Source organism: Balaenoptera physalus (assembly GCF_965194825.1).
Source record: "Balaenoptera physalus genome assembly, chromosome: 21".
Lineage (NCBI taxonomy): Eukaryota > Metazoa > Chordata > Mammalia > Artiodactyla > Balaenopteridae > Balaenoptera > Balaenoptera physalus.
Window position 1 is genome coordinate 31,028,636 of NC_138902.1, and position 25,208 is coordinate 31,053,843.

The 25,208-nt window shown below is 37.4% G+C and overlaps 1 protein-coding gene across 5 annotated transcripts; it reads left to right on the forward strand.

Moving 5' to 3' along the window:
- UFSP2 (UFM1 specific peptidase 2) lies at positions 1 to 25,177 on the forward strand. Of its 5 annotated transcripts, none has more exons than XR_014258386.1 (12): positions 1 to 102; positions 8,356 to 8,434; positions 11,142 to 11,325; positions 11,407 to 11,473; positions 13,714 to 13,871; positions 14,261 to 14,453; positions 15,779 to 15,925; positions 18,680 to 18,844; positions 19,055 to 19,179; positions 20,377 to 20,458; positions 21,365 to 21,489; positions 25,004 to 25,177. XR_014258386.1 is itself a non-coding variant. In XM_082444821.1 (12 exons), the coding sequence occupies exons 1-12, from the start codon at positions 100 to 102 to the stop codon at positions 25,088 to 25,090; spliced, it is 1,410 nt and encodes a 469-aa protein (XP_082300947.1). In that variant the 5' UTR covers positions 1 to 99; the 3' UTR covers positions 25,091 to 25,177. The 5 variants fall into 5 exon arrangements, 3 of the variants coding, with proteins under 3 accessions (XP_082300947.1, XP_082300949.1, XP_082300948.1); XM_082444821.1 differs by having other exon boundaries at positions 20,377 to 20,453; XR_014258387.1 differs by lacking the exon at positions 20,377 to 20,458.
- Positions 25,178 to 25,208: the final 31 nt, after the last annotated feature.

The following is a 25,208-nucleotide window of genomic DNA, read 5'->3' on the forward strand; positions in this document are numbered from 1 at the left end:
GTCGGCCTTCCCAAGCCCCGCCCCCGATGACGCCAGTTCCGGGCCAGCGTCCTGTGTCTGGGCGGCCGTCGGCGCCCCTATCAGCTCCACGTACCTGCTATGGTGAGTACCCGTGCTCGCCCCCCACCCCTGCGTTTCCCCTCAGACTTCACTAGCTGCTACGAGGCTTTATGGCCCTTGAAATAACTGGTTCTGCTGGGGCCCACGGTGGTAGCTGCGAACTCCGTGGTCTGGGCCGTCCTGTCCTCGGCCTCTCCCGGTAGGACCGGAGGGAAACTGCCCCGCACAACCTTGAACCCCCGGCCCCACTGCAGCCGCCTTTGGATACGCGCTCCCTGCACCTTCTACTTGTGCATACATTTTGAGAATGAGGGAATTATGAGGCGTTTTTGAAGGTTTCGAAGAAGGATTGGATCTGGGAAAGATACGAGTGACTTTGCAAATACTGTATTCCCTTAGCTGCTGTGATGTCACACTCCCCTGGTTTCCCTCTTAATTGCTCAAGCAGGTCCTCCAATCCGTATCCTAGATGTGGCGTTCAGTACTTTTCTTTACACCCTATGCTTTCTCCAAAATTTGTATCTCCAGCTTAGAGATGTATTCTGAGCTCCAGATCCGCATATGTACTAACTGTACCTCCACTTGGATGGCTCATATGTATTTCAGACTCAGCAAGTTCAAAACTGACTCACCATTCCCACCTCCCCTCGTCCCACACCTGCTCTTCCTCCAGTGATCCCCATCTCAGTTCATTGCGCCACCATCCACCCCACCGTTGTTCATGCCAAAAACCTGGAAATCATCATCCTTGACATCGCCCTCTTCTCAACTCCTGAACATCTGTTCACTAATCAAATGCTATGAAATCTGCTTCTAAATGGCTGTTAGTCGTCACTGTCTCTAACTATCCTTGTCCTTGGCACCATGAGATCTAACCATCTGCTGTGGTCTCTTAAGTGGTCTTTTAAGCAGGCCTTCACCAATCTGAGCCCCTGCCTGGGATGGGCTTGTCCACCTGCACCCCCATCTTTCCTTTGGAATTGTTCATACTCTTACATACTTACCCCTCAGATCTCAGTTTAAATATTATTTCTTCAGAAAGGATCTCAATTCAGAAGTGTAAGGAGATTCTAGTGCATTCTCATAAGATCTCTTATGGAACCTTCACAGCAACCCTGTAAGGTTGTATATTTTTCCAGTTTTACAGAAGAGAAGACAGACTTGAGTGATTAGTTACAAGGTCATAAAGAAAGTAACAGTTAAATGTTGCTCTTGCCTGTCTTTATAACTTTTATCTTCAGTATCTTTAAGTGCCATTTAATAGTTCTTATTCAAATAGGTGCATAGTATTTAACTGACTTATTTACTTAACATACTTGTTATTGATAGCTATTTAGGTGGGGTTTTTTGTTTGTTTGTTTGGTTTTTGCTATGATGAATAACAGTATGGTAAGTGGGTAACATTCAAGCTAAATTTGTCTGAACTTTCGTGATTATTTCTTTAGGATAAATTCCTAGAAGTATAATTGGGGCAAAGGGCATGGCCTTTCAACAGGTTACAATTTATGGAAAATAAAAGCAGTCACCCTTAAAAAATCTGACAAGGGGACTTCCCTGGCAGTCCAGTGGTTAAGACTACTCGCCCAATGCAGGGGGCACGGGTTCGATCCCTGGTTGGGGAAGAACCCGCATGCCGCGTGGCGTGGCTTAAAAAAAAAAAAATGTGACAAGGATTTGTAAATGAGAAAAATAGTAATGATACCTACTTTGTAATGTTCTGAGGATCAAAGTTAATATATGTCCAGTCATTTAGCATAGTGTCTTTTACTTTTTAAGGGCTCAGTAAATGTTAGTACTTACTAATTTATTTCAAAATAGGGTTCTTACTGTGTAGTATGGTTCTTCAGCCTGTTTGGGACATATTTTGAGTATCTGATGAAATCTCTGAAACGCCTTCCTCCTTCCCACTTCTCTCCCCCAGCAAAGTGATATATGTCTTTGTCATATGTCAACTACCTGCAGTGTATGGACCCAAATTAAGAACTGCTAATAGATTCCACTTTGCAAGTGCTTTTTTCCCCATTTATAAGTTACAAGCATTTTCCTATGGCATTAAATATTCTTATAAAGCATTATTTTTCATTACGGTATAATCATAATTATTTAATCAATATCTTGTTGACAGGTTAACATCTGTATACCCTAATCTTTGTGTGTTTTGCAAATTTCCTTAGAAATTAAATTTCTAAATGCAGAATTCCTAGGCTAAGAATGTGAATATAAGGCTTTTTTTTTTGAATTTTTGAATTTTGGTTTTTTTTTATACAGCAGGTTCTTCTTAGTCATCAATTTTATACACATCAGTGTATACATGTCAATCCCAATCACCCAATTCATCACACCACCACCACCACCACCCCTGCCACATTCCCCCCTTGGTGTCCATACATTTGTTCTCTACATCTGTGTCTCAGTTTCTGCCCTGCAAACCGGTTCATCTGTACCATTTTTCTAGGTTCCACATACATGCGTTAATATACGATATTTGTTTTTCTCTTTCTGACTTACTTCACTCTGTATGACAGTCTCTAGATCCATCCACGTCTCCACAAATGACCCAATTTCATTCCTTTTTATGGCTGAGTAATACTCCATTGTATATATGTACCAAATCTTCTTTATCCATTCGTCTGTCGATGGGCATTTAGGTTGCTTCCATGACCTGGCTATTGTAAATAGTGCTGCAGTGATCATTGGGGTGCATGTGTCTTTTTGAATTATGGTTTTCTCTGGGTATATGCCCAGTAGTGGGATTGCTGGATTATATGGTAATTTTATTTTTAGTTTTTTAAGGAACCTCCATACTGTTCTCCATAGTGGCTGTATCAATTTACATTCCCACCAACAGTGCAAGAGGGTTCCGTTTTCTCCACACCCTCTCCAGCATTTGTTGTTTGTAGATTTTCTGATGACGCCCATTCTAACTGGTGTGAGGTGGTACCTCATTGTAGTTTTTTTTGTTTGTTTTTTGTTTTTAATAGAGATGTACACGTATAAATTGTGTGCTTTTTTTCAGTATTTTTTTTTAATGTTTACTTACTTACTTATTTATTTATTTATTTATTTATTTATTTATTTATTTTTGGCTGTGTTGGGTCTTCGTTTCTGTGCGAGGGCTTTCTCTAGTTGGCGGCAAGCGGGGGCCACTCTTCATTGCGGTGCGCGGGCCTCTCACTATCGCGGCCTCTCTTGTTGTGGAGCACAGGCTCCAGACACGCAGGCTCAGTAATTGTGGCTCACGGGCCTAGTTGCTCTGCGGCATGTGGGATCCTCCCAGACCAGGGCTCGAACCCGTGTCCCCTGCATTGGTAGGCAGATTCTCAACCACTGCGCCACCAGGGAAGCCCCCTCATTGTAGTTTTGATTTGCATTTCTCTAATAATTAGTGATGCTGAGCAGCTTTTCATGTGCTTCTTGGCCATCTGTATGTCTTCTTTGGAGAAATGTCTGGTTAGGTCCTTGGCCCATTTTTGGATTCGGTTGTTTGTTTTTTTAATATTGAGCTGCATGAGCTGTTTATATATTTTGGAGATTAATCCTTTGTCCATTGATTCGTTTGCAAATATTTTCTCCCATTCTGAGGGTTGTCTTTTCATCTTGTTTATGGTTTCCTTTGCTGTGCAAAAGCTTTGAAGTTTCATTAGGTCGCATTTGTTTATTTTTGTATTTATTTCCATTACTCTAGGAGGTGGATCAAAAAAATCTTGCTGTGATTTATGTCAAAGAGTGTTCCTCCTATGTTTTCCTCTAAGAGTTTTATAGTGTCCGGTCTTACATTTAGGTCTCTAATCCATTTGGAGTTTATTTTTGTGTATGGTGTTAGGGAGTGTTCTAATTTCATTCTTTTACATGTAGCTGTCCAGTTTTCCCAGCAGCACTTATTGAAGAGACTGTCTTTTCCCCATTGTATATCCTTGGCTCCTTTCTCATAGCTTAGTTGACCATAGGTGCGTGGGTTTATCTCTGGGCTTCCTGTCTTGTTCCATTGATCTATATTTCTGTTTTTGTGCCAGTAACATATTGTCTTGATTACTGTAGCTTTGTAGTATAGTCTGAAGTCAGGGAGTCTGATTCCTCCAGCTCCATTTTTTTTCCCTCAAGACTGCTTTGGCTATTTGGGATCTTTTGTGTGTCCATACAAATTTTAAGATTTTTTTGTTCTACTTCTGTAAAAAATGCCATTGGTAATTTGATAGGGATTGCATTGAATCTGTAGATTGCCTTGGATAGTATAGTCATTTTCACAATATTGATTCTTCCAATCCAAGAACATGGTATATCTCTCCATCTGTTGGTATCATCTTTAATTTCTTTCATCAGTGTCTTATAGTTTTCTGTGTACAGGTCTTTTGTCTCCCTAGGTAAGTTTATTCCTAGGTATTTTATTCTTTTTGTTGCAGTGGTATATGGGAATGTTTCCTTAATTTCTCTTTCAGATTTTTCATCATTAGTGTATAGGAATGCAAGAGATTTCTGTGCATTAATTTTGTATCCTGCAACTTTACCAAGTTCATTGATTAGCTCTAGTAGTTTTCTGGTGGCATCTTTAGGATTATCTATGTATAGTATCATGTCATCTGCAAACAGTGACAGTTTTCCTTCTTCTTTTCCAATTTGTATTCCTTTTATTTCTTTTTCTTCTCTGATTGCCATGGCTAGGACTTCCAAAACTATGTTGAATAATAGTGGTGAGAGTGGACATCCTAGTCTTGTTCCTGACCTTAGAAGAAATGCTTTCAGTTTTTCACCATTGAGAATGATGTTTGCTGTGGGTTTGTCATATATGGCCTTTATTATGTTGAGGTAGGTTCCCTCTATGCCCACTTTCTGGAGAGTTTTTATCAGAAATGGGTGTTGAATTTTGTCAGAAGCTTTTTCTGCATTTGTTGAGATGATCATATGGTTTTTATTCTTCAATTTGTTAATATGGTGTATCACATTGATTAATTTGTGTATATTGAAGAATCCTTGCATCCCTGGGATAAATCCCACTTGATCATGGTGTATGATCCTTTTAATGTGTTGTTGGATTCTGTTTGCTCGTATTTTGTTGAGGATTTTTGCATCTGTATTCATCAGTGATATTTGTCTGTAATTTTCTTTTTTTGTAGTATCTTTGTCTGGTTTTGTTATCAGGGTGATGGTGGCCTCATAGAATGAGTTTGGGAGTGTTCCTTCCTCTGCAATTTTTTGGAAGAGTTTGAGAAGGATGGGTGTTAGCTCTTCTCTAAATGTTTGATAGAATTCACCTGTGAAGCCATCTGGTCCTGGACTTTTGTTTGTTGGAAGATTTTTAATCACAGTTTCAATTTAATTACTTGTGATTGGTCTGTTCATATTTTCTGTTTCTTCCTGGTTCAGTCTTGGAAGGTTATACCTTTGTAAGAATTTGTCCATTTCTTCCAGATTGTCCATTTTATTGGCATAGAGTTGCTTGTAGTAGTCTCTTAGGATGCTTTGTATTTCTGCGGTGTCTGTTGTAACTTCTCCTTTTTCATTTCTAATTTTATTGATTTGAGTCCTCTCCCTCTTTTTCTTGATGAGTCTGGCTAATGGTTTATCAATTTTGTTTATCTTCTCAAAGAACCAGCTTTTAGTTTTATTGATCTTTGCTATTGTTTTCTTTGTTTCTATTTCATTTATTTCTGCTCTGATCTTTATGATTCTTTCCTTCTGCTAACTTTGGGTTTTGTTTGTTCTTCTTTCTCTAGTTCCTTTAGGTATAAAGTTAGATTGTTTATTTGAGATTTTTCTTGTTTCTTGAGGTAGGCTTGTATAGCTATAAACTTCCCTCTTAGAACTGCTTTTGCTGCATCCCATAGGTTTTGGATGGTCGTGTTTTCATTGTCATTTGTCTCTAGGTATTTTTTGATTTCCTCTTTGATTTCTTCAGTGATCTCTTGGTTATTTAGTAACGTATTGTTTAGCCTCCATGTGTTTGTGTTTTTTACGTTTTTTTCCCTGTAATTCATTTCTAATCTCACAGCGTTGTGGTCAGAAAAGATGCTTGTTATGATTTCAATTTTCTTAAATTTACTGAGGCTTGATTTGTGTCCCAAGATGTGATCTGTCCTGGAGAATGTTCTGTGTGCACTTGAGAAGAAAGTGTAGTCTGCTGTTTTTGGATGGAATGTCCTATAAATATCAATTAAATCTATCTGGTCTATTGTGTCATTTGAAGCTTGTGTTTCCTTATTTATTTTCATTTCGGATGATCTGTCCATTGGTGTAAGTGAGGTGTTAAAGTCCTGCACTATTATTGTGTTACTGTCGATTTCCTCTTTTATAGCTGCTAGCAATTGCCTTATGTATTGAGGTGCTCCTATGTTGGGTGCATATATATTTATAATTGTTTTATCTTCTTCTTGGATTGATCCCTTGATCATTATGTAGTGTCCTTCCTTGTCTGTTGTAACATTCTTTATTTTAAAGTCTATTTTATCTGATATGAGTATTGCTACTTCAGCTTTCTTTTGATTTCCATTTGCATGGAATATCTTTTTCCATCCCCTCACTTTCAGTCTGTATGTGTCCCTAGGTCTGAAGTGGGTCTCTTGTAGACAGCATATAGATAGGCCTTGTTTTTGTATCCATTCAGCAAGCCTGTGTCTTTTGGTTGGAGCATTTAATCCATTCACGTTTAAGGTAATTATCGATATGTATGTTACTATGACCATTTTCTTAATTGTTTTGGGTTTGTTTTTATAGGTCCTTTTCTCCTCTTGTGTTTCCCGCTTAGAGAAGTTCCTTTAGCATTTGTTGTAGAGCTGGTTTGGTGGTGCTGAATTCTCTTAGCTTTTGCTTTTCTGTAAAGCTTTTGATTTCTCCATTGAATCTGAATGAGATCCTTGCCGGGTAGAGTATTGTTGGTTGTAGTTTCTTCCCTTTCATCACTTTAAGTATATCATGCCACTCCCTTCTGGCTTGTAGAGTTTCTGCTGAGAAATCAGCGGTTAACCTTATTGGAGTTCCCTTGTATGTTATTTGTCGTTTTTCCCTTGCTGCTTTCAATAATTTTTCTTTGTCTTTAATTTTTGCCAGTTTGATTACTATGTGTCTCATTGTGGTTCTCCTTGGGTTTATCCTGTATGGGACTCTCTGCGCTTCCTGGACTTGGGTGGCTGTTTCCTTTCCCATGTTAGGGAAGTTTTCGACTATAATCTCTTCAGATATTTTCTCGGGTCCTTTCTCTCTCTCTTCTCCTTCTGGGACCCCTATAATGCGAATGTTGTTGCGTTTAATGTTGTCCCAGAGGTCTCTTAGGCTGTCTTCATTTCTTTTCATTCTTTTTTCTTTATTCTGTTCTGCAGCAGTGAATTCCACCATTCTGTCTTCCAGGTCACTTATCCATTCTTCTGCCTCAGTTATTCTGCTATTGATTCCTTCTAGTGTAGTTTTCATTTCAGTTTTTGTAGTGTTGATTTCTGTTTGTTTGTTCTTTGATTCTTCTGGGTCTTTGTTAAACATTTCTTGCATCTTCTTGATCTTTGCCTCCATTCTTTTTCCGAGGTTCTGGATCATCTTCACTATCATTATTCTGAATTCTTTTTCTGGAAGGTTCCCTATCTCCACTTCATTTAGTTGTTTTTCTGGGGTTTTATCTTGTTCCTTCATCTGGTACATAGCCCTCTGCCTTTCCATCTTGTCTGTCTTTCTGTGAATGTGGTTTTTGTTCCACAGGCTGCAGGATTGTAGTTCTTCTTGCTTCTGCTCGTGAATATAAGGCTTTTGATTTTTATTGCCACATCACCCTATGAAGAATTCTAAGAGTTTATACTCCCACCATCAGTGATATATTAGTTTCCTCTCATTGTCTTGACCATCAGTTCTTATCATAATAGGGTCAGTGTTTCTGTCCCATTCTTAAACTAGTTATTTTCCATTGATCTTTTCATGTCATTGTTAAACCCTATAATTGTTAAAACTGTAATTTAGAAATACTTTCTTAGAGCAGTGGTCCTCAACCTTTTCCCATTAGAATCATTCACATGGAGGACTTTTTAAATATCCTTGTGCCTCGACCCTCCCCAGGCCAATTAATCAGAATCTTGGGGGATGTAGCCCAGGAATCAGTATTTTAAACTTCTCAGGTGATTTCAATGTGGAACAAAGGTTGAGAACCTCTAATTTAGAATTTAGGGTGTTTTGTTTTTCTCCATAAAACAAGGAATTAACTCATGAAATAACTTGAAAAATCAAGATTAATTAATGCCTTAACCTAAATTCAGTTAGATTCTAATTTATATGAGGATGAGTTTTTGTTTTACAATGAAATTTTGGTTTTATTTGTCTTAGGTTATTTCAGAGACTATGGATATACTCTTCAGAATGAGAGGTGGCCTTGATCTAGCTTTTCAGCTAGCTACTCCTAATGGTAGGTCTGCCAAAATACTCTGCTTTTTTATTATAAAGTTGATTATGAAATATAGTGAGATTCTTACCATTTTACACATGAAACTGAGAGATAGGATGAATAAATTGTCTAAGGTCATATAGTTAGTAAGTAATATACATTGGATTTAAACTTAGACACTGTTCCCCACCACCTCTAGCCCATGGGGCTCTCTGTGCACATTAGGAAAGGTGTCTCCTTACTTAAGAAACTTTACTGCCCTCTCAAAGAAAATTGTCACGATAAATATAAATATCCACCATGAGCACAATATAAAGAGGCACCCAGACTTGTACATTGTAGGCTTAAAACTGTACATAACCCTGTGCCTCCAGAGCCCACTCTCTTGAATGTCGTGTTGTTTAGGAATGGTAGGCAAGCTCTATGGGAGAAAAATCAGCAGTGTTTGTATAAACCAAATTCTAGGATGTCTTCCTGTTTCTGACTACTGCCACAAACTGAGGCAAAGAATATCAGAGGAAGAAGATGAAGAGCTGTGTTGGAGATGTGTTTCATTGGAGATGCCACAGTAAGCCAAGTGCCAACGCCCAACAGGCATTTGGTAATTTGAGTCTGAAACTTAGGGGAGAGTGGTCAGAACTGGAGATAAGAGAACTTAATATCTCTCAAGGATGATAGTTAATACCTTGATACTAAATGAAATCACTCAAGAAAAGCATGATCAATGGTGTCAGGAGCCACAAAGAAGTTCAGAAAGATAAGGAATAAATAGTGTCAGAGTTCCTTGAAGGAGATCACCAGCTGACAATTATTTACTGGCCCTTTGGAAAGAGGGAGAGTGAATGCAGAATGTTCTTTCTGACCCATCCCTTCATATTAGGCAATTGTTCTCAATCTTGGTCCACATTCTAATCCCCACTTCCAGACCAATTAAAGTCTCTAAGGACAGAGACTCGGGCATCAGTAAGCTTTTTAGGTGATTCTCTAATGTGCCATCAAGATGAGAATCATTTTGCAAGGACTAAAACTCACTTTTAGGCCTATCTTATCAGTAAAGTATTGTTGTTCCTTAATATGTTACTTGTATGGATAAAGCCTTACATTTTACAACTTAATATAAATTGAAGGTATACTTTGCTATGAACTTATGCCAAAGTATAACTAGTATATTAGTCACCAGATATAATGATGTAATTTCAAATGTAAGTAAGGACTACAGATACTTTTTACCTAGTAATTAATGTATTTGAGCTTGTCTTCTGACTTGATAGTATTCCTCCTCCTGTATCAAACTCTTTGAAACACTCTATGAAGGGAATCGTTAATGAGGAAATTGAGGGGAAGAAGGTGCTTAACTTAAAGACATCACAATTATTTAGGTACTTTACCTCATGGTCCTTCAGGGATAAACAGAAGGTAATCCAGGAATTATGTTTGTCTTTTGTAGTGCAGCTAAAAATCTTTACATTTGGCTTTCTGAAGCATATCAGGATATCTTTTAATCTGACTTGTTAAAAGTAATCTTTTCTCTACCACAATCTCAAGGTATTTATTTATCAAGATATCAGTGTGATAGTTAAATAAATATTTTAATCACAAGGTTAACTAGGTTTAGGATTTAGGAATATAAAGCTAAGACAAGTATTTAAATATTGTCTTCTTCAGATATATATCTTCTTTATAGTTTTGACTTTGGAACCATGAAAATGTTTTTCATATTTAAAAAGTTCTATAAAGTAAAAAGGAAATCCCTGAAAATGAAGTCAGACAAATATCAGGTTGATGACATACCACACAGAGAAAAAAACTGTGACTTCAGAGCACAGTACTTTGTACAGTCTTAGTGGGATATAGTCCAAGGAAGAATAGAACTATAAAGAAATTTAAATTTCATGCAACAGTTTTATTGCTATAAGTAATAAGGTATTTTGAGAGTAATTGGAATCCTTATACATTGCTGATGGGAATATAAAATGGTGCAGTTTCTTTGGAAAACAGTTTGGCAGTTCCTCAGAAAGACAGTTAACCGTATGACCCAGCAATTCTTCCTAGGTGATCACCTAAGAGAATTAAAAACATATGTCCACACAATAACTTATGCACAAATGTTCATAACAGCATTATTCATGATAACTGAAAAGTAGAAACAACCCAAATGTGTATCAGCTTATGAATGGATAAACAAAACATGTTTTGCTCATACAATGGAGTATTATTCAGCCGTAAAAAAAGAGTGAAGTGCTAATTCATGCTATGGATGAATTCACATTATGGATGAATCCACAATATGGATGAATCTTGAAAGTATTAGGCCGAGTGAAAGAAGCCAGACACAAAAGGCCACGTAATGTGTGATTCCATTTATATGAAGTGTCCAGAATAGGCAGATCTATAGAGACCAAAAGTAGGTTAGTGATTGCCATGGGAGAATGGGGAATGACCGCTGGTAAGGCCAGGGTTTCTTTGGGGGTGATGAAATGTTCTGGAATTAAATAGTGATGATTTTAAACCTTGTCGTATACTAAAAGCAACTGAATTGTACACATTAAACAATGAATTTTATGTCAATTTTTTTTAAAAAAGGCAAAAAAAATGTTTTTATAGTATTGAATATAGGGAATGGATATTTGGGGGTCAGTTTTACTGTGCTGTACTTTTGTGTGCTTGGAAGCATTCATGTTGAAAAGTTTACAATTTTTCTTATTCTATTTATATTCTTTTAATTTAGAAATTTTTATCAAGAAAGCACTAAAACATATGTTGAGTGACCTCTCAACCAAGCTTTCTTCAAATGCACTTGTGTTCAGAATCTGCCACAGTTCAGTGTACATATGGCCTAACAGTGACATGAACACCATTCCAGGAGAACTGACTGATAGTTCCACCTGTAAGAACATAATGCGCTTTATTCAGTGAGTATGCTTGAAGATGGCTAGAAGTGTTTTCACAACGTCATTTCGTATGATAAACATCTTCGTGTATTAAAAATTTAGATTTGAACAGGAAGAAGATACAAAACGAAAATTCATGAGGAAGAAAGACAAAAAGTTGTCAGACCTGGTAAGCAAATCACCTGTCTTCTTAGTGATAAAAATTTTCAATCCTTGAATTTGGAGTTGAGTGAGATCTTAGAAATTACTTAACCCAACTTTCTTATTTTTTTTACAGATCAGATTATTCAGGTCCAGAAAAATTAAATGACTTGCCAAAGGTTATATCTCTGATGTACATATCTAAACTTTTGTCCCATTATAATATATATCTTAAATGGGTTTTTTGAATGCCTTGTTTGCTCCCACAGAAATAAAACAGCTTGAGTCTGTTTACAGATTATTTAAAAACAAATAAAAAGGGATCATTCTGAAACATGACAGTGACACATTATGCTATATTAGGTAGTAAATAATAAATGATTTACTTTTCTTCACACTGTTTTGGTTCTGTTGATTTTTGAACCAGTACTATTGAGTACCTGCCACGTGCCACGAACTTTGCCAGATATTGGAGATGAAAAATGGAGCTGCTGCTTCAAGGCAGGAAGTTGTACAAAGTTAGTATGCCTTTAGTGTTTTTCCAGACTAGTAAGGAAAATAGAGTGGACGTGAGGTTGGAGGTGTGGGCAGGGACCACTTAGGAGAAGCCAAACCAAAACAGTAGCTACAGTAATAAAGAGGAGGGAATGGATACAAGAACTATTTAGGGGATCGAATAGATTATACTTGGAAACTAATTGGATGTGGGATGACCAGCTTCTTGCTTGGGTAAAGATGGAAGATGGGGAAGACATGAGGTCAGTTTCGGTCACATTATGTTTTAGACAGCAGTGAGGAGTCTACATGAGCTGTTAGATTTATAAATGTGGAGTGTACAAAAAAAATTGTGGGCTATGGATAAGGATTTGAGAATTACCAGTCGTTGGAGCTTGACATTTTGAGGGATACAGGTCAGTTCTTTTGTAGGATGTTCCTCAGTTTGGGTTTGGGTTTGTTTTAGGCTTCCTCACGATAGATTCATGTGGTCATTGTTGGTAGGAATACCACAGAAGTAATGTGTGTCCTTCTCAGCATGTCGTATGAAAGAAGCATATGCTCAGTTTGTTCTTGTATTAGTGATGTTAACTTTGATCATTTAATGTGGTATCCGCCAGTGTTCTCCACTGTGAGGGTACTATTTTTTGCCCTTATAATTAGTAAGTATTTTGTGGGAAGATACTTTGAGTTTATATATATATATCCTGTTCCTCATCAAGTGTTTACCCATCACTACTAACATCAATTGATAATTTTTTGCCAGAATCTGGCATTAATCTGATGGTTGCAAAGTAGTGATTTTTCTAAGTCTGTTGTTTCCTTTTACATTTATTAGATGACGTTATACTGTGAGGGAGAGATTTTCCATTTCCCTATTTGTTTATTAACTGCATGGAAGCATGGATTCCTATTTTATGCAATGAGTTATCTGTTACTGTTACTGTCATTAGTTATTTTGATGATCACATTTTCTAAGATTTGGCCAATAGAAACTTCATGCTGGCTTCAATGTCCTCTTGACACCATATTTTTGAGTACTTGCTACTTTCTTCCACAGGATGTTCCAGACACGTCTTGTACTTTCCCTGTGTTAGCTCAGGAATCAGCCATTTCCCCAAGGAACACACACATGTATATATACATACTATACATATATAACACATACATCCATATTTATCTGTGTAAATCATAGTATACCTCCAGTTCTACTTCAGCCTCACACAATTGCTAACCTTTTCCCAGTGAGAAACCTGGCTTCCATTATTCTTAATATTTTGCTAAATTTGTTTAATATACAGAAAGTATTTTCAAAATTGTTTTCCCATACCGCTATCAAAATCAAACCTACTAATAGAGTTCAATATTTGTTTATAGTTTTTTATGTCTTTAGACCACAGGTATATAGTCATAATATATGTTTAAAAGTTGCTTCAGTGTGTGGTTATTGTATCTTGTTCATTTGATTTTGTTTTGTTTTGTTTTGAAATTTTTAAATGTATACAAAAGTAGAGAAAATAGTTAAATGAAGCCTGGTGAACCTAACTTTAATGTTTATCAGTACGTGATCAATCTGATTTCACCTTCACTCCCCACTCACTCTCCCCTTCTCCTCAGATTATTTTGAAGCAGGGAAGATTTCTTCTTTAAGATTTGTGCTTTTCAATAATTTACTGTAATATAGCTTATATGGTCCTTAAAAAGTCCTTTTGCTTACCTTTTATATTATTATTCAGTGTTCTATAAGTTAACTTTTACTGTTTATCTTTATAGCATCAAATAGTAAATATAGATCTTATGCTGGAAATGTCAACCCCTCTGGCACCTGTAACACCCATCATTGAAAGAGAAAGCGGAGGACACCACTATGTTAATATGACTTTACCGGTCGATGCAGTTGTATCTGTTGCTCCAGAAGAAACGTGGGGAAAGTAGGTATTTTCTAATACTACTGCCACGTTTAAATAAGGACCCTCTCCCAGAGTAATCAGAGCTCATTTTAAATTATCATATAGGCATATCCAGTGTTGTTGTTGTTTTTACTATGATTTACTCCTTGTTTATTATTAAGCTAAGAGTCATTTAGTAATTAGATGTTTATTGGAGGAAGTGGAGTAATATGCAAAACCTGTAGGGTTTTCCCTTTATCTACACAGAGGAAATTTAGTTTATTTAACATTTAACTTTGCATTTTTTAGACTTCCTTTAATAAACCTGGTCCAATCGAGGATATATTAGGAATATAGTCACTCGACACTTTCATGTATCATAAACTACTATAACTTCTGTTAATGCACTTGTATATTCCCCCCCCCCTCAGAGTTCGTAAACATCTAGTTGATGCAATTCATAATCAACTAACTGATATGGAACAATGCATTTTGAAATACCTGAAAGGAACATCTATCGTGGTCCCTGAACCACTGCACTTTTTATTACCAGGGGAAAAAAATCTTGTAACAGTTTCATATCCATCAGGAATTCCAGATGATCAGCTGCAGGCCTATAGAAAGGTGAAACCAATTCATTTTTTCTTAAAAAAAATACAGCTATCATTCATTTTGTGTTTAATTATGTGTTTCTAATAAATGGACATTGTTTTGTGATTTAATTTTAATGTGTGGACGCGGACTATTAGCTTTACACCTTATTTAATTTCTGTTCTATAACTTTTTAAAGTATTATTAGTGAAAAAATACTTTGCTAAACCGTATGTAACATTTTAATTTCATATGTTCAGTGTAGTTCATATGTTATTTTTCTGTAATGAAATTTAGAACTGAAAAGATGCTTACATGCCTAGAGCAGCTGATGAGTATTATTTAATATATTCCTTTTCTCTTCCGTTACTTCCAGATTTGTGAAAGAGACAAGATTAGAGTCAGAGAAGGGAAATTAGGATTTATGCTGTTTCTAATTAGGATTTATAGTATTACTCCATCCCCCACCTCCCAGGGTTATTTGGGTTTTATTAGAGGCATTTTGAAGAAAACATGATCAGCATTCAAAGAAATGAGATTTCTTGGCAAAATGACTGGTTTGGGAGTACATATTATTTATGTGTGGCCTTGCCTGGCATCCATCAAATTATACCATGGGACTGTCTTCCTGGTCTCTGTCCCTGAAAAGAGATATAACAATGTAACCCTCTGTACCTCTCTGTAAGTGCCAGATGAATTGATTTGCAGAGGCAACAGTTACATAAGCTAATGATCCCATTCAAACTGCTAGAATACACAGGAGATAGCAAAAGAAGATGTCAGACTTTTCAAAGTAACTACTACATGTTTTTATACATTCAGGAATATATTGCCTTTTAAAACATGTATGTGTATTTTTATTTTGATGCCATATTGGTTGGTTTCATGCCACCAATCTCTATAATTTAATCACTACCCCTTATATTTGTTAAGTACTCTAAGCATGATTTTTTAAAGTATTTTGATATAATTATATCATTTAATTATAATTTACTCATTTACAAGGCGGTTTCAAAACCAGTCTTTAGCCTGGATGTATTTTAACAGAGTGTGTTATAGTGACTAATTTTAAATTATCTCAGTTCTCTGACTCTAACGAATTATTATCATTTTTCTACATTCCCTTCCAGTTTCTATCCATATACATAGATAAACAAAAATAAATCTTTTTTGGTTTTAGTTTAAATCTCACTTTCTTTGACCTTAGTGAATTAAATCATAAGTGCGTTTGATAACGTTTATAACCAATATTTAGTAAATTTTCTGTTTTGTATCTAGTTTGAGTATATTTATTGACTAGGAATCTAAATCATGTAACTTTTTTTCTCTTCTTTCCTCTTGATTCTGATTTCATTTAGGAGTTACACGATCTCTTCAATCTGCCTCATGACAGACCTTATTTCAGAAGGTCTAATGCTTATCACTTTCCAGATGAACCATACAAAGATGGTTACGTTAGAAATCCACATACTTATCTCAATTCACCTAACATAGAGACTGATGTGGTGAGTTTAATAGTTCTCTATGTGAGTCAGTTGATCATAAGTGTCGTTAGTTGTTTTCTGTCTGTACCCAGTGGAAGTTGTAACAATCAATTCATAACGGGTATCATCGTCCCTAAAACATAATTTACCACCCTTTTCTTTTAATGATCATTGCTTAAGATAGCAGTAATTCACAGTGGTCTAAAAAGGTTAGGAATAGATAGTGTGTAGCACATTTCTTTTACTAAAATTCCATTCCTTATTTTCTTTAAAGGCTTGTCCTATTTTATTTCCATTCTGAACCTGAGAAATCATGCTAATTAAGGGCATATTTCTACACAACTCACACTGTAGGAAAAGGCTAATAAAGCACTACATGTTTCCTGTACAGCACATACCTAGTTGTAAGGGGTAGATCTTTTCACTAAAGGTAGCTCAGAAAAGGAGTGTGGGGAATGGTTCCTTTAAGGATGCATGCAGGCTAGTAAGAGAGGATCTCATGGGCAACCAAGAATAGGAATCGTACAGCTGGGCCTCTTACAACAAAGCAGCGCTGTGACTGGCCTCGTTCTCAAGGCGTACTCTCACTCCTTGATGGCATTTCTCAGCTTTCTTTGGGGGTGCTTTTGATCCTAACTGGCCTGTTCCTTCCCTTTACCCTACCTTTTCTCAGCCTCGTCTTCTGTTTCCTCATTTTTTCAGCCTGACATAACTTTTCCTACTCTCCCTCAGAGCTGCTGATTGCATGCATTGTTTCACCTTCATTCCTTGCACTTACTGCCTGATTCACCCTGCACCTCTCAATTCAAATTCCCATAAGAGAAAACTTGATTGGCCCATCTTGTCATGGCATTTATTCAATACCTGCTGAGTCTCCAGGTGCTTTGTAAGGAAATCTTAAGAATTAAAAATGAGTACGTGGGCTTCCCTGGTGGCGCAGTGGTTGAGAATCTGCCTGCCAATGCAGGGGACACGGGTTCGAGCCCTGGTCTGGGAGGATCCCACATGCCGCGGAGCAACTAGGCCCGTGAGCCACAACTACTGAGCCTGCGCGTCTGGAGCCTGTGCTCCGCGACAGGAGAGGCCACGATGATGAGAGGCCCGCGCACCGCGATGAAGAGTGGCCCCCACTTGCCGCAATTAGAGAAAGCCCTCGCACAGAAACGAAGACCCAACACAGTCATAAATAAATAAATAAATAAATAAATAAATAAATAAACCCAAAAGTTAAAAAAAAAAAAATGAGTACGTGATACAACGTTGACCCTAGGGCAGTTAGGGGCCCGCTTCCGGTTCTGGCTATCAGCGTGCACTTGGGACAGCAGCTTCACCTGCGAGAGCTATGGGCAGACCAGCTTCGCATAGAACAGCCTTGGCTGGACACTCACCGTTACATGCATACGAATGAGACTTTAGTCAACATTTCAGTGACATTGAATGATTTCACTTATTTTGCTTATATGGGAGGAAATCTTGAGAGACCTGTTCCTGATTGAAAATCTTGTTCTGTCACAGTCATAGAATCATAGAATAGGAAATACAAAACTTAGAGTCTCTAACAAGCAACATAACTCTTGATGGTTTTCTCGTAGATTATTACATAAATGTTTTCTCTCTGAGATTATATTTGGAACTCTTCTAGGGTAAGTATTATATATTCATTTTTAATTCCTAATAGTTCTTTACTAAGCGCCGGGACACTCAGAAGGTACTGAATAAATACTGATTGTTTTTTGACAATGAAATGGGTTGGTTATCTGTATTGCAAAAATGCAAGAAGCATTTATATATTTCTTAATATTTATTATATGATACTTAATGTGTGCATGTAACATATGTGTAAGTTATAAAGCACAGTAAAGAAATCAATATTGGAGAGCTCCCTACTCCATTTAAGAACCAGGACGTGGCCAGTCTGACTGTGTGCTCCTTCCTATGCACTCCTCTGCCTCCCCGACACCCAGGAGGAACTATTATACTGAGTTTTGGGTTCATCATTCACTTCCCTTTCTTTTAACAGTTTCACCATATATGTACATATTCTCTCAACAGTGTTGCTTTTAGTCTTGCTTGATTTTGAGTTTTACTAAAATGGTGTCATTCTGTGTATAGTCTTCTACAACATGCTTTTTCACTCAATATCATGTAGCTAAGATTTATCCATGGTATTGTGTATAAATGTAGTTCAGTTATCTTTATTGCTGGATAATATACCTTGGTATGATTTTTTCCCCCAGGTTTTTTTGCTATTTAGACAACCCTGCTATGAACGTTTCTGTACATGTCTCTTGTTACATATATGCAACAGTGTCAACAATTTGCTATATTTGCTTCATTTCTCCTTTTCTCCCCTTGAGCCATTTCAAAGAAAATTACAGGCATCATGCTATTTACTCCTAAATACTTCCAATGCAAATCTCCAAACGATATTAGATTTGCGTTCATGATAGTTTGGTTATGATTAATTATTATTTTTTATTCTCTGCTGGATTTAGTTTGCTAATATTTTGTTAAGATTGTTGCATCTATGTTCATGAATGATATTGTCTTATAATTTTCTTTTCTCATACTGTTCTTACTTCACTTTTGTATCAGTAGTATACTGGCTCATTGAAAGAGTTGGGGAGTGTTTCCTCTTTTTTAAAAAAATTTTTATAAGGAACTAAAGTAAGTCTAGCTCTGAGAATAGTAAAATGACTCAGTATGTGTATGTGTAATATAATACATACATCTATCTTAAGTTAATATTTTACTATGTTTCTTCTTTTTATATAGATTTCTGTGGTCCAGGGCATATATGGTTACCATCATTATATGCAGGATCGGATAGATGACAATGGCTGGGGCTGTGCTTATCGGTCTCTGCAGACTATCTGCTCTTGGTTCAAACACCAGGGATACACAGAGAGATCCATTCCAACACACAGAGAAATTCAGCAGGTACAGAACATGCCATTTTGAATTGTAATCAGTTGGATGTTTCATTAACCCTTAATATACCATTAATAATTACTCCTACCTCATGGTGCAGACTTATTTCTGTTTTGAAGAAAAAAAATATAAATACTGGTAATCAGGGAAAATGCCCTAAACGTAATTTTTAATAGCTGTCTTGTGTATGGATCTTTTTGTATTTTTAAATACACAAAGGCTCTAGTTGATGGTGGGGACAAACCAGCAACATTTGTCGGATCACGGCAGTGGATTGGATCTATCGAGGTGCAGCTGGTACTGAACCATTTGCTTGGTATAACTTCAAAAATACTGTTTGTCAGGTAAGGACACTTTAAAAAATCTGAGAAATCATTTCAAAGAGAATTTGTCATTTTTATTAAAAGAAAAGGCGCATTTTCCCCCACATTTGTTTTCACTCTTTTCTCTTCCTCCACATTGCCTCCTTGCTTTATAAATCTCATTTTTCTAGCCCTAAATATTTTTGTTATTTTTTAGAAGATGTTTGAGTTTATGAGTAAACTTTGTGATATCTGCTTATATGCTCTAGGCCTAATCTTAGTCTGGAAGAGGAAAACTTGCAAATATGTCAGTTTTGAGTAGAGTTACAGAAAGTCTAGTTTTTTTGTTCTGTTTTTCTCTTTTTATTTAGTTTTTTATTTATTTTATTTTTTGGCTGCGTTGGGTCTTCGTTGCTGCGCGTGGGCTTTCTCTAGTTGTGGTGAGCGGGGGCTACTCTTCATTGCAGTGTGTGAGCTTCTCATTGCGGTGGCTTCTCTTGTTGTGGAGCACGGGCTCTAGGCTCACGGGCTTCAGTAGTTGCAGCACGTGGGCTCAGTAGTTGCGGTGCACGGGTTCTAGGGAGCGCAGGCTCAGTAGTTGTGGCGCATGGGCTTAGTTGCTCCATGGCATGTGGGATCTTCCCAGACTAGGGATCAAACCCGTGTCCCGTGCATTGACAGGCGGATTCTTAGCCACTGCACCACCAGGGAAGTCCCCAGAAAGTCTAGTTTTTTAATGCTTAAGGCAAAGACGTCTTGAAAAGAAAATATCAAATGTTGGTCTATGACTGACCTTTTTGTTTATCTCCTACTCTTTTTCTTCCTAAGATTTTAATAAATTAATAATGTGTCCAAATAATACATTCATTTTTTCTTTTCCAATATATTTTAATCACAATTCTAGTATAAAAATATGAGCAAATATTAATATAAGATTGATATCTATGACCATCACTAGCTTACTCCTGATTTATGAGCTTATGTGTTCAATACATTTTCTATCACAACAGCCTTGCTAACTATAGTGTTATTATTTTTATTGTCCAAGTACGTTAATACCTCTGATTTCACAAGTGCAGTTTTGATTGGCTGTGGAAATCAGTGCTAACAAATAAGTGATAGATTAAGTAGTGAAGCATATGGTGATTAAAAAGTGAGTTTTATCACAGTAAAACATTATTCATACATTCCCAACTATCTTAGAAATAGTTCATCTGATAGAAGATGGTTTCTTTCCAGCCAAGGTTCTGAAATGGCCTCTCAGGGACGGGAACTGGTTAATCATTTCCAGAGTGAAGGAACGCCAGTAATGATCGGTAAGGTGTTTGGATATCTTGGGTTCTTTTGGTAGAGTGGCGAGTATGTGAAACTTATGGTTAATAAAAATATGTAATGGCACATAAAATCAGTCATTTTTAAACATATTAAAATTAGCTTTTACATCATGCCTACTGTCCTCTGGATATTATTTTAAAATTTCCAAGGCAGGAGGAAAGTTACAAAAAAGATAATAACCAGCAGTAGTAAAGGCTAAGAAGAGAAATGATAACTGTGTTCAAATACTTGAAGAGCTGAGAGCAGAATGGAAAAGAGGCAGTGGTCACTGAGCTGAGCATTGTAAGTCATGGCTAGCACTAACTTGGCTGGCTGTGTGACATTATGCAAATTGCTTAACCTCTCGGGCTTTAGTTGTAAAATCAGAGGATTGGATTAGCTGATCTAAAGATTCACGATTCTGTGAGAAGTAAGACTTGTCCTGCGATGACAGAAGGCAAGCTAAGACTGGTGTGTAAGAAATGCGGGTAGGCGGATTTCAGCAGAATACAGGAAGTATTGAAAGAGCAGATGGGCGGCACCATGGGAGGTACTCAGAGCAGAGGCAGCACTGCCCAGCTGCTGAGAGAGGTGCCAGCAGCAGTGATCGTTACTCTGTCGTGCGGAGTTTAGACCCTCTGTGGCCCTTTTTAAATCCAGTCTAGGTAATTCCATGGATACTGCAGTGAAATATAAACCTAGTATGATTATAGATACAATTGTTTCTTTTCTGTCTTAAAGATGTAATTTTATCTCTTCAGAGTATATTTGACATTGTGTCGTTTACAGTGTACGCCAGTTGATTTTAATGCTGTTAGATCAATTAATAGGCAAAACAATCTTTTTAAATTGAAATTGAATGGGAAGTTGAGATTAATATATGCCCTCTCATTTCATAATTCCTCTTCAATAGGGGGAGGAGTTTTGGCCCACACAATACTAGGAGTTGCATGGAATGAGATTACAGGACAGATAAAATTTCTGATTTTAGATCCGCATTATACAGGCGCTGAAGATCTGCAAGTTATTATAGAAAAGGTAAGTGTCTGTTTAACACAAATTTAGATACAAGGCAAAGAACCCAGGACCAAAGGATAGAAAACTGGCAGCTAACAGAGAGCTGGATTATGAACCGAGGGCAGGGGTCCTCACTGTAAGGAGGGATTCTAAGGCTGTGATGAGTAACTGTCTCTCTAGATACAGAGGACAAGGACAGGGGGGCACTAAAGTAAATTGTGGAAGACAAAATTTATCAAGACTTTCTCAGTTATTAAACTTAATAGAATGCGAAACTCATAAATATATTCCCCTGGAGACTTACAGCTTTGCACAAATATAAATATAGTGAGATATATCAATGCCTTGAAATAGAGTGGAGTATATAACCTTTATAATTTTAGAATTAACCAAAAATTAGCTAAGCAGTATGCTGGACATTATGGAGGCTTGACTGCCTTTAATTTATTTACATATAACTTCATCTCATTCTATGAAGGAGTTATATTTGAAACAGATTTAAGAGTATTTGTTGATGCTTAAACTACCAGCTAAAGGAGGTATAAACTTAAGTTAATTTATAGGCAACTAATTCAGATTTAGTACTGAGTTTTCATGAGAAACTAGTACTAAATTTTCATGAAACTCAGTACTAAATCTTTAGGAGGCAAGCGTTATAAGACATAATTAACCTGAGTTTTAAATAAGTTTTATATTCTTTGCCAAATATATTAAAATTACAAAGAATGCATACAGCCTTTCCAGCTATAAGCCAATGAATATATCCTATCCACTACCCTTCATTTTTGTCATGTTGTCACTTAAGTCAATATCATTAGTACCCATAAAAAGGTTTCTCTGCTCTTTTTTTTTTTATTTTTTTTTATTTGGCTGCCTTGGGTCTTGGAGCTCACAAGGCTGCTCCTGCAGAGGCATCACCTAGAGACAGTACAAGGAGAGCAGGGCATGCTCCAGGAGCGTGATGACAGCTGGTGAAGAGGTGTGGCTGACAGCTGGAGGGATAGGCAGGAGCTAAATCTGGGATGGTCACTGCGACAGGCAGAGGAGCAAGGCTTTCAGATATTATCTTAAAGGCAGTGATACGCCTTATGATTTTAATTAGAGGCATAATACAGATAATAAAATTACTTCTTTTTGGCTGGCTTGACGGACTTTGGACTAAATGGAATTATCTAGGTAGGGTTTTCTAATGCAATTAGATAGAGTAAGGCATTGTCCCTGCTTACTTTCTCTGAGAACTGCACTCTCCTTTGCTAGTTTTATTTTTTTAATCATTAACTTGAGATGTCTGTTTCTTGTGATTAGCAATAATCTTTTTTTTTTTAATTATTTTATTTTTGGCTGCATTGGGTCTTCTTTGTTGCACGTGGGCTTTCTCTAGTTGCGGCGAGCGGGGGCTACCCTTCATTGCGGTGGGTGGGCTTCTCATGGCGGTGGCTTCTCTTGTCGAGGAGCGCAGGCTCCGTAGTTGTGGCGCATGGGCTTAGTTGCTCCGTGGCATGTGGGATCTTCCCGGACCAGGGCTCGAACCTGTGTGCCCTGCCTTGGCAGGCGGATTCTTAATCACTGCACCACCAGGGAAGCCCTCCTTTGCTAGTTATATTTCTGTAGAACTTTGGAACAGCAAAAACCCTTTGCTCTCTTCACACATGCAAGAAACCTTGAGGCCAAGGCCGGGCCATCAGTAGAAGTGTTGTTGACTCTCACGTGACTCAAGAATCTAAGGCACTGTCTTATTACTCCATCCCGGCTACTGTAACAGAATACCATAGACTGGGTGGCTTATAACAAGAAATTTATTTCTCACAGTTCCGGAGGCTGGGAAATCCAGGATCAAAGTGCTGGCCAATTTGGTGGGTGGTGAGGCCCACTTTCTAGTTCAAAGACAGCAGTCTTTTTCACTGTCCTCACGTGGTGGAAGGGATGAGGGAGCTCTCTGAGCCCTCTTTTAATGAGGGCACCAACCCCATTCGTGAGGGCTCTACCCTCATAACCCAGTCACCTCCCAAAGGCCCACTTCCAAATACCATCACATTGGGGATTAGGGTTCAACATATGAATCTTGGACACATTCAGTCTATGGCAGGGGCCAGAGGGCCATTTGCACCACTGCCTGACCTCTCTTTACCCATTTGGGGAGCTTTCCTGTTTGAAGTTCCCAAGCCAGACACCTCAAAGGAAAGAAGTCTGGCTCCCCTACTTACTCCCCCAGTTTCTGGTTTGGTACCCTCTCTACCCACTTCTCTGGAAAAAAATTTGAGTCTGGTTACCTGGAGATGGCCCACATGTGTGAAAAGACCACAGAAAGATTAAAACAGAGAAAGTATAAGCCTTTTTTCTATTTATTGTTAAGAAAACAGATTTTAGGACATTAAATTCATTAGAGAAAGTTTTGCTGAAAAAAATGAGAAGATTAAAAAAAAGTTTGTTTATGTAAAGAAACAGTTCTCAACGATAATAAACCAAACTTAATGGTGGTTACCTGTGGAGAGGCGGGGCAGGACTGGTGGAGGATTTTTTTTAATTTTTACTTTTCACCTCATTTGAATTTTTATATGTATCTTTATTTCTGCAATCAGAAAAATAAAAATGAAAAACCTAAAGAGCATCTCTACTCAACCCTCCCACCTCCACACTGAAAAACAGACTAACACACCATCTTCCCCTATAGGAACTCTGACCTTTGACTTCAGGTCACTGCCAGAATGCCCAACAGCTTCCCAGTTTGGTAGGGTAAGGGGTAAAATTACCACCTGTCACTCACATGGTGGCATCTTGAATCCTCACTAGTCTCCTCACAAGTATTTGCAAACAAAGCATTTCATTTCAGAATGATGTAACACAGACAAGTCGTGAGCTGGGTCTTTAAGAAAATATTGATAAATCAATGGCCTTAGAAGAAATTTGATAAACTTCTATATTCACAATGAGATTTTGTTTGAAAGTAATTTTCTCTGCTGGGGAAAAGGATCAATACTGACATAAAATTGGAAAGTGGCATGATTACAGCCTGAGGAAAACGAAGGGCATAGAATGCAACTCCAAGGGCAATCTCAGATTTCTCACTGCCACGTATCACTGCTGAGATGCCACTGCTGGGAAATCGGGATCAAGGCAGTGGCCGATTCGGTGGCTGGGGAGGCCCACTTTCTAGTTCAGTCTTTTTCACTGTCTATACAGTCTTGTTATGGACAGATGCCAGTTAAACTATCACATGCCATCGACTGCCAGAATTATAAAACTATGCATCCTAAAATCAATAAAATGTGGTACTGAGTAACAGTACTGTAATGAAGCTTTTCATTTTTAATGATTCCTATGATTAAATATCATAGAATTAAAATTTTTTTAATTCTGTCTGAAAGGGAGCCAAATAAGCTACTTTTCTATGCTTTACAGGAACTCAAATATTTGAATTATATAGAGCCTTATTCCAAGACCCTGCTGACAGAACAGGATAGTAAAATGTTACAGTTTCAATCATGTAGTCCTGTAACTTTGTAAAAGGTTTTCCTTTCCCTTCTCCCAAATCTAGGGCTGGTGTGGATGGAAGGGTCCAGACTTTTGGAACAACGATGCTTACTATAACTTATGTCTTCCTCAGCGACCAAATACTATTTAAAATATCTTGGACTCAAAGACTGTAGTAAAGTTGTACTTTATAAATTTGTTGATAAATTTAATTTCAGATTAAATCCTGGGTGTAGTTTGATGGTTTCTATGATTTTTTTTGTAAAGGT